The sequence below is a fragment of the Pelecanus crispus genome, chromosome 1 (genome assembly GCF_030463565.1).
Source record: "Pelecanus crispus isolate bPelCri1 chromosome 1, bPelCri1.pri, whole genome shotgun sequence".
Classification (NCBI taxonomy): Eukaryota; Metazoa; Chordata; class Aves; order Pelecaniformes; family Pelecanidae; genus Pelecanus; species Pelecanus crispus.
In genome coordinates, this window is record NC_134643.1 from 191,827,107 (window position 1) to 191,836,976 (window position 9,870).

The window sequence follows — 9,870 nt, forward strand, 5'->3', positions numbered from 1 at the left end:
AAGGGCATCTCTGATCTCCTAACAGTCCTGATGGTGGGCGAACAGAAGGACTTGGGCTGTGATCTGCTCAAGACACCCACAGCCTGCAGTGCATTTGTATTCGCAATACTGCTGTGAGGTACAGAAGTGCTCTGTGGACATGAGGGACTGAGTCTGAGAGAGCCTCAAGCCCTCGTCCAGGCTAGAATATGTCCAATTCCCATCGCATTCAATGGAAGTTGAGCACCTAAACACCCCAGACCTTGGTGGGGCTGAGCCTCCATAGCTTGCTCCAGATGAGAGAGATGAAAAATTAACCTGGGCACCTGCCTAGTGGTTTAACAGCTGAAAAGCCCCATCTACCTCTTCTGGGGCAGAAAACGTAGAGGGTAAAGAGAGCTGGAAAAGGGGGGGGTGGGGGCAGAAGAGGGGAAGGGTCACCAAGGTGTAAGGTTATGTGGAACCACAAGCTGGGTTGTAAGATTGGAGGGGAAAACTCACATCTAGCCACCTTGCAGGCAAGCCACACTAGGGAGCACCCCAAAAAGCCCACAGTAGACCCCGACTGAGGGCCACATGGGGGACCTTTAGGAATGCACTGCTCCAGGGATACCTCCAGGCAGCGGGCACGAGGCCCATGCTGTGTGGGGAATGCGAAGAACTGGTCTTTTGTTTCACGCCCCTTTGTTTTAACCTCTTGAATCAAAGACCCCAGCTGCTACTCCGGGAGAGGCTAGAAATTAATCCAATTAAAAAATAAATTCCCTGTGGAATCAAAACTGCTTGCTGGGTGGGGGGTATGGGCATGCAATTTCTTTCTTCTGCAAAACAAACTCTTTCTTCTAACCCACATTTCACAGAGGGGAGATACAGGCGGGGAAGCATTTGGAGCAAATATAAAAAACAAATGATCAGGATGATTTATAACCCTAGTACCAATGCGCAGCTCACAGGAAGGATCGCAGCCTCCGTCTTCTATAGCCTGCATGGCCGGAGACAGAAGCACAATGCCGCGTGCTACCCTCCAACACAAACAGTCATAGAGCAACAAAACCTCTTGCCGCTTCGTTCCACTCTTTTGTTTTCCAAGGTTTTTGGTCAGCCCGGGCTTGTGGAGCTTGACAGGTTAACCCGCACTTCCTTGGTTGCGGCAGAAATGATTAAACAGGGAGGATTGTTTAGGCTGTGAAGCAGAAGGAATTCCTTTGTTTTTGTAGATCACTCCAAGGCAGCCGAGCCCGCCGGGATGCCCAAGAAGAAAGAGGCAGGGGCTGAGTGCGGAGATGGGTTTCCAGGGAGGGAGGTCGTGCCACCTGTCTGCAAGCTCAGAGATGAGGGGTGGGGGGACATGTTGCATCCCAGCTTCACAGCTGGAGAGAATTCAGCCAGACCCTCTGGGTATGTGGATGAGCGGAACCAGCTGGAAACTATGCCTGGATAGCCTGGCTTCTCCCTGTCAGGCTCAGCAAACCCACGGCAAAGTCATACCACCCTAGGGCTTGTGCTACAAGGGGATCCCACCCCACCGCCCCGAGGGCATGCAGTCACCATGCAGCATATGTTGAGGACAACTGGAGCCACAGGGAGAGCGGGACGTTCCATAGCCAGGGCTTGGTACCCCTTAGATCTCCTGGGAAAGGGGAAGCACATATATCACAGCCACTTCTTCTTAAAGCCTGGCTTGCATCCACCACCCCGTGCATGCGTTAAGCTGCACATCCTCCCTCAAGGTCTATGTGTTCCTGCGGTACCGGCCCAGATCTCTGTGGGAGCCCTACCTTCTCTCGTAACCCCAAAATGTAACACCTCCTAGCTTATCTCCATCAACAGAGATCCCCGGAGAGAACCCCAGGCACCTGTTGAGAACCCCAGGCACCTGTTGAGAGGAGGAAACCCATTGCACCAGGGACACCGACACCTTGGGACATATGCAAACTCATCGTGCTGTAGGTGGTGGTGAAAAGGGGCAGAGCCATAAGTGCCTGTGCTCAGCTGGAGGAGTGAAGGGAAAAGGAGGAGGAGATCCTGGGTTTTTGTCACCCTCAGTAAGCCAATAGCTATCCTGGGAGAGGGGAAGAGCACCCACAAACTTCATTTCTAAAAGCGGGATCAGAATCAGGGGAAAAAGTAAATTTAAAGCTAAAAAAAAGGTACCTGGAGTGATTTGCTGGCCATCGCTGACTTGGTTGCTGTTGGCATCAGGCTGGTGGTCTAGGAGTGCTTCCACTCCTTGGGAGCAACGCATGACCCAGGAATTTGGGTTCACAGGGATGGGCGGGGGAGTCCTGCTTTTTCCTTTGCCTGACACCCGGAGCAGCTTTGATTTCTGTGCCTAAGAGGAACGGGAAGGAGCTTGGCAGCAGAGATCAGACCTCCGGACACTGCGAAACACCTCCTTCTTAGCAGGCTCTGAGTCTCCGCAACACCACTAAGTGCAAGAGAGCTGGTAAATTATTAAAACAACCTTGCAACGGCTCCGGAGAAACCACCAGCGCCTCAGATTCAAAGGAAAGGCTGTGGTGTGAGAATCCCCATTAGTAACAATACGCACAGTTTGCAAGAACATATGTCCCTGCATGGAGCAATCAACCAATCTGGGCTGTTTAACCACAATATTTCAAAGAAGCGCTTTTAATGCAGCTGATCCGTATGTTTATTTTTGAGCTGTAAAACGGGATTCTTCACTAGCCTTTCAGAACACTTCTGTAATGGACTCTATCCAAACTATTGGGGACAAGGCTTTGCTCCAGCAGAGCTACTGGTACGTATTTTTTTTTAAATCAAAGTCATGACTGTGGAAAAAGAATAACCCAAGCAGACAGAAAGTGCATTTGCCCTCTAAAAAAAAAAGGCAAGAGGAGCAAGACCCCACTGGGACCCACTTAAGAATGGGTTTGGATCGAAAGCACGTGACATGGGGACCGGGTGGATGGGAAAGGGGAAGGATTTCCAAGCCTCTTCTGATGCAGATACTTGAGCACACATTGCAAATGCAGCCCTTCGCACCCTTTTCTCCTGCAAAGTGCGTGGGAGGTGAACGCAGGTCCTGGTTCATCGATTGATTGATTTTTTTATAAAGAATATGAGCTCCTCGTGGAATAGCCATGCCTTTGGGGGGGGGGGGGGGGGGGGGGGGGGATGGGGCGGGGGGAAGGTCTGGTCTCCTTCCCTGCTCGATCTAATCCTAATTAAAAATAAATTACATGCTGTATGGAACTTGAAATGGCAAAGATAATCCTGTTACACACGAGGGGCCGCCCCGCTGCCCGTTGCCCGCTCCCGGCCGGCGGCCCCATTCCCAGGCGCACAGCCCGACCCTGGACCCCGGACCCCGGACCCCCAGACCCCGGCCCGGTCCGGACCCCAGCCCGGCCCGGCCGCCCCCACGGAGCTCCCGCGGGTGGGATCCCAGAGCTGCGCGGAGACTTTTCCTATAGCAACCCGGCGTTTGGGGAGCTTTTGTCGGCGGCAGAGCCTGCCCCCCCCTCCCCGCAGCCAGCGCGGAGGCCCGATTTAAATCCCATTTCCATAAGCTGGCGCTGCGGGCAGCCCGCCCCCCCCCCCCCCCCCCCGTGCGCGTGCCGCCCCGCGCAAAGAGCCGCGCAAAAAGCCGCGCAAAAAGCCGCGCAGCCCCGGGGTCCCCCTGCTAAGAGGAGCGGCCCTGCAGGGAGCCGGGGATGCAGCCCCCCGGGACGCTACATCGCTCCCTGTGCGCTTGGATCCGAGGTTTCCAAGGGAAACCGGGGCGGGGGGGAGACGACACCCCGTTCAGTTTGTCCCCCCTCTTCTTTTAAAACGTGTCTCTTGGGTTCTCGGACACACGGGAGGCGGGGAGGAGGAAAGGGAAGGAGGGAGGGGAGGAAGGGAGCAAGGAAGAGGGAAAGGAGGCAAGGAAAGAGGGAAAGGAAGGAGGAAAGGAGAGGTGAACGGGAAGAGGGAAAGGAAGAAGGAAAAGAAAGAATGAGAAGAAAGATGAAAGGAAAGGGAAGGAAGGAAGGAAGGAAGGAAGGAAGGAAGGAAGGAAGGAAGGAAGGAAGGAAGGAAGGAAGGAAGGAAGGAAGGAAGCAGAGGGAAGGAAGCAGAGGGAAGAGGGGAAAGAGGAAAGAGGAAAGGGGAAAGGAGGAAGGAAGAGAGGGAAGGAAGAAGGAAAGGAAAGAAAGGGAAGAGAAGAGGGAAGAAGAGAAAGGAGGAAGAAGAAGAGGGAAGAGGGAAGGAGGGAAGGAAGAGCAAAGAGAAGAGGGAAGAAGAGAAAGGAGGAAGGAGAAGAGGAAGAGAGAGAAGAGAAGAGAAGAGAAGAGAAGAGAAGAGAAGAGAAGAGAAGAGAAGAGAAGAGAAGAGAAGAGAAGAGAAGAGAAGAGAAGAGAAGAGAAGAGAAGAGAAGAGAAGAGAAGAGAAGAGAAGAGAAGAGAAGAGAAGAGAAGAGAAGAGAAGAGAAGAGAAGAGAAGAGAAGAGAAGAGAAGAGGAGGGAAAAGGAGGGAAGGAAGAAGAGAAGGAAGGGCATGCAGTTTCCTGGAGAGCCGGATGCCCATCGGGACCCCCAGCTTCCCTCCCCGTCGGGTCTCCCCCCATGGCCGCCCAAGCACCGCGGGGCCGGGGGCTGCGCCGGGCTCCACGCGGGGCCTCGGTGCCTTGCGGGGCAGATGGTTTCGTTCCCCCCGCTTCGTGCCAGGTTTCAGCCTCATGCTGTTATTTTGTTCTTCTGGAACGAGACTGGTGTTGCTTCCCAGAGAGGCCCTATTAGGACAAAAAGAAAATCCTGTGAATAGGCGTAACAGGGCACCAGGAGGGATAGGTCTTAAATGTATTTTAATATGAGCAGGGCATTGTGTGTAATTCAGCGCTCATCATCGTTTAGTCAAAGAGTTATGGCAGTGATTGGGAATGAATAGAGGGACATAATGGATACATGTGGCGTTTGCTCATTATATTCAACTTAGTCCAACTCCTCTGTGGAAACTGTTCAACTTTCTCTCCCCTTAGCCTGTCATAGTGAAATAATACAGACATTGGTTCCTCGAATGGGATAGCCTGCCACGCTATTATATTTCTACAGCTAACGAGGGCTTCATAAGCCTTTGATACAGCCTGATCTTTGAAACCTTTCCAAATCTCCTCAAGCTTATGCTAAATCCTATTTGGAACTTTTTTTTTTCCCTTTCTTTTTTTTTTTTCCCCCCCCTCGGCTGCTAGTGCCCCAGGCTTAAGAAACCCGGGCGGTGACATGCATACTAAAGCATGCGGGGACACCTCCTGAAAGGCGACTTACGGCGCTGATCACAGGCTCTCACGCGAGTAACACACCACCGAACGCCGCCAACCCCCCCCCCGGCCCCCCGCGCCCCGCTAATCCGCGCCCGCCGCCGCCCCGCGCCCGCGCACCCCTCCGCGCCCGCCCGCCGCGCCACGCCACGGCGCGACATGCCACGACAACGCCGCGCATGCCGCGACAACACGGCACCTGCCCGACTTTGTGGCACAATCACCAAAGCCCCGCCGCGCGTTTTGCTCCCCGCGCCAGCTCCGCTGCCGCGCCACCGGAGGGACGGGAAAGAGGGGAGGGGGAGGGAAGGAAAAAAAAAAAAAAAAAAAAAAGGAAAGAAATAAAAGGTGGGCGGGAGGGATAAAGGGAGGGGGGGAAGGAATAAAGCCGGGGAAAAAAGGAAAAACCCCAAACCGCGGAGAGCTAAAGACAACAAAGGCGGCCGCCCCGCGCCCGCGCCCCCGCGCCCGCGCCCGCCGGAGCCGCCCCGGTTCGGGGACCGCCGGGGGCGGGGGGGCCGCCCGCGCTCCGCCGCCTCCCATTGGCTCCGCCGCCCGCTCATTTGCATGCGGCCGTCTATTAAAGGCGGCGCGGTGGCGCGGAGGGGCGCAGACGGCGGCGGCGGCTGCGCGGAGCCGGGTCAGCCCCCCCGGGTACCCCGCATCGCCCCCCGGACCGCGCCGTCGGGCTGAGCCCCGCGCAAGTGCCATGAGCCCGCTGCGGCTGCTGGCCGCCGCCTGCCTGCTGGCCCTGTCCCGCTGCAAGACGGTGCGGTACCGCACCGACGAGGAGGGCGCGCCGGGCACGGTGATCGGTACGCTGGCCGACGAGATGCCGGTGAAGGCGCCGGGGGAGATGAGCTTCCGCCTGATGCGGCAGTTCAGCAACAGCTCGCTGGTGCGGGTGCGGGAGGAGGACGGGCAGCTGAGCATCGGCGAAGCGGGGCTGGACCGGGAGCGGCTGTGCGGGCAGGCCCCCCAGTGCGTCCTGGCCTTTGACGTGGTGAGCTGCTGGCGGGAGCGCTACCGCCTGGTGCACGTGGAGCTGGAGGTGCGCGACATCAACGACAACGCGCCACGCTTCCCCCGCGCCCAAATGGCGCTGGAGGTGTCGGAGAGCGCCGCGCCTGGCACCCGCCTCCCGCTGGAGGTGGCCGTGGACGAGGACGTGGGCTCCAACTCCATCCAGAGCTTCCAGGTCTCCCTCAACAGCCACTTTGGCGTGGAGGCGCAGACGCGGGCGGATGGGGCACGCTGCGCCGACCTGGTGCTGCTCCAGGAGCTGGACCGCGAGCGCCAGCCCTCCTACACGCTGGAGCTGGTGGCCAAGGATGGCGGCAGCCCGGCGCGCTCGGGCACGGCCACCGTGCACGTCCGTGTCCTCGACGCCAACGACAACAGCCCTGCCTTCACCCAGGGCTCGGTCACGGTGGAGCTGCCCGAGGACGCGCCGCCCGGCTCCCTGCTGCTCGACCTGGACGCCGCCGACCCCGACGAGGGCCCCAACGGCGAGGTGGTCTACGCCTTTGGCAGCCAAGTGCCCCCTGAGGCGCGGCGGCTCTTCCGCCTCGACCCGCGCTCGGGCCGCCTCACGCTGGAGGCCGCCGTGGACTACGAGCGCACCCGCACCTACGAGCTGGACGTGCGTGCCCAGGACCGCGGCGCCAGCCCCCGTGCAGCCACCTGCACCGTCATCGTGCGCCTCGCCGACGTCAACGACAATGCACCACGCATCAGCATCAGCGCCCTCCGTGGTGCCGCCAGCGCCGCTGGCGTGGCCTATGTCAGCGAGGCGGCGGCCAGCGAGAGCTTCGTGGCCCTCGTCAGTGCCTCAGACCGTGACTCGGGCGCCAACGGGCAGGTCCGCTGCAGCCTCCGCGGACATGACCACTTCGCCCTGCAGCGTGCCTACGAGGACAGCTACATGATCGTCACCACAGCAGCACTGGACCGCGAGCGCATCCCCGAGTACAACCTCACCGTGGTGGCCGAGGACCTGGGCTCACCGCCCTTCAAGACCGTCCGCCAGTACACAGTGCGGGTGAGCGATGAGAATGACAATGCGCCGCTCTTCGCCAAGCCCCTCTATGAGGTGGCCGTGCCAGAGAACAACCCCCCGGGCTCCTACATCACGACCGTGGTGGCCCGCGACCCCGATCTTGGCCACAACGGTAAGGTCACCTACCGTCTCCTGGAGACACAGGTCATGGGGGCTCCCATCTCCACCTACGTCTCAGTGGACCCCGCCACTGGGGCCATCTATGCCCTCAGGACGTTCAACTATGAGATCCTCAAGCAGTTGGACCTGAGGATCCAGGCCACTGATGGAGGCTCCCCACAGCTCTCCAGCAGCACCCTTGTCAAAGTGAGGATGGTGGACCAGAACGACAACCCTCCCGTCATCATCCACCCGGTGCTCACCAATGGGACGGTGGAAATCGGTGTGTCCAGCAAGACCTCTCGTGACTCCCTGGTGGCCCAGATCAAAGCTCGAGATGCAGATGATGGGGCCAATGCCGAGCTCACCTTTGCCTTCCTGGAAGAGCCCCAGAAGGACCTTTTCGCCATCAACCCAAGTACTGGGGACATTGTGCTGAGGGGCGACCTCTCTGAAGAGCTGGGACAGCTGTTCAAGGTCATCCTCACTGTGACAGACAACGGCAGACCCCCCCTGGCCACGACCGCCACAGTCAACTTCCTAGTGACCGCCACTGCTCCTTCCAGTATCCAGGAGATAGCCAAGCCCAGCTCCTGGGAAGGAAAGGCTTTGCAGTGGGACATCCCTCTGATCGTGATCATCGTCCTGGCGGGCAGCTGCACCCTCCTCCTGGTGGCTATAATCACCATCGCCACCACCTGCAACAGGCGCAAGAAGGGGAACGAGATCAAAAACAACGCTTCCTTGAAGGAGCAGATAGACATCTCCCACCTGGAGAAGGGCAGGCAGGAGGAGAGCAGCCAGAGGGGGAATGTGTTTGAGGTACGAACCTTTCCCAGCAAAACCTCTTTCACCAGCCCCGACCCTTCTCCAGCTGCCGAAGAGATCTCCACCGCTGAGAGCGGCAGCGACAGCACTTGCCTCTACGAGGGTCAGAAGAGGCTCAGAGGACCGAGCGGGGAGGTAAGATCCTGATGCAGGGAAAGGGGTCGGAAAGTGGGGGGGGGCGGGTCTCAGAGGATGTGAATCGCAGAGGTGCGGTTCTGATGTCGACTTACCCTTCACTACTTCCCCTCTCACCTCTCCTTTGATCCCCCCACGCCACCCCAGCAGGGTTTCGCTGCCGCTCCGAGCTACAGCAAGGAGCCTGCTCCCCCCGTGGCCATTTGGAAGGGGCACTCGTTCAACACCATCTCTGGCCGAGAGGCAGAGAAGTTCAGTGGCAAAGACAGCGGCAAAGGCGACAGCGATTTTAACGACAGCGACTCGGATATCAGCGGAGATGCCCTGAAGAAAGATCTCATCACGCACATGCAGAACGGTAAGGGCTCAGCCCCTGCTCCCAGCTGGCCCCTCCAGACAGACAGGCGTGGGGACGGGGAGGTGGACGGAGGGACCCATCCCCAGGGCATAGTAATTAGGCAGGGCAGCTGGAGGGGGAAGCCTGATGCTGCGCGACTCAAACTGCCCGTCTCTTCGCAGCAGGCTGCTAGATGCTGGTTCCTCTCTGTACTGAGTGCCCAGCACAAATTAGCAGATGCTGGAAGTAGTAGGATTGGGGTTTTTTTCCTCCCCAAAAAGCTTCCCTTAAAGTGGGGATTGTGAGGAGTGACCCTAGCAACACACAATAACCTTCCCAAGCGTGTTCTTTCATTGTGCTGTAGAGCATCGCCTCCCGACTCTCACTGTCAGTGCATTGAATCATTTCATGATTGATAACTCCGAGGATTATGAATTGTGTGGATTTACTCCTGCAGTAACGACAGGTTTCTCCTCTCTCTCCCTGTAGGTCTGTGGGCATGTACAGCCGAGTGCAAGATCCTGGGCCACTCGGACCGCTGCTGGAGCCCCTCCTGCGGCCGGGCCAACCCTCACCCCTCTCCCCATCCTTCGGCACCCCTCTCCACCTTCTGCAAGAGCACGTCCTTGCCCAGGGATCCCCTTCGCAGGGACAACTTTTATCAAGCCCAGCTGCCCAAAACAGTGGGGCTTCAGAGCGTCTACGAGAAAGTGCTGCACAGGGACTTTGACCGGACGATCACGCTGCTCTCCCCACCACGCCCCGCACGGCTCCCCGACCTTCAGGAGATTGGGGTGCCCCTCTATCCAGCCCCCTCAACTAGATACCTGGGCCCCCAGACTGACACACCTGAGAAAGTGTAGCCCAACACGCTCCCCTCCCGAGTACACACGTCCCTGCGCGCACACGACTAGGTCACTCCCGAGAGCCTTTAAGTTATTGACCAGATCCGGTGTTGTACATGTAAATATGCAAGATGTGCCTTAAAAATGAAGTTGTTGGGAAAGATTTCCAATCACGTCAGTACTGTTTGATATTTGCAAACAAAAATAAATTGTTTGTAGTTAATGTAATTTTTATGAAATGTGCAGTATTTAAATTTTTTTTCATGTTTTCTACATTGGTTTTCTTTTTGCTTTGGTTCACCCATGGCCTGCCATTTTTTGTAGTGTT

At 57.5% G+C, this 9,870-nt stretch overlaps 1 protein-coding gene across 1 annotated transcript; it reads left to right on the forward strand.

Moving 5' to 3' along the window:
- Nucleotides 1-5,948: 5,948 nt before the first annotated feature.
- PCDH8 (protocadherin 8) lies at nucleotides 5,949-9,560 on the forward strand. Its single transcript, XM_009484674.2, has 3 exons — nucleotides 5,949-8,360; nucleotides 8,508-8,718; nucleotides 9,187-9,560. Exons 1-3 carry the CDS (start codon nucleotides 5,949-5,951, stop codon nucleotides 9,558-9,560), a joined length of 2,997 nt encoding a protein of 998 aa, XP_009482949.2.
- The last annotated feature ends 310 nt before the right edge of the window (nucleotides 9,561-9,870 follow it).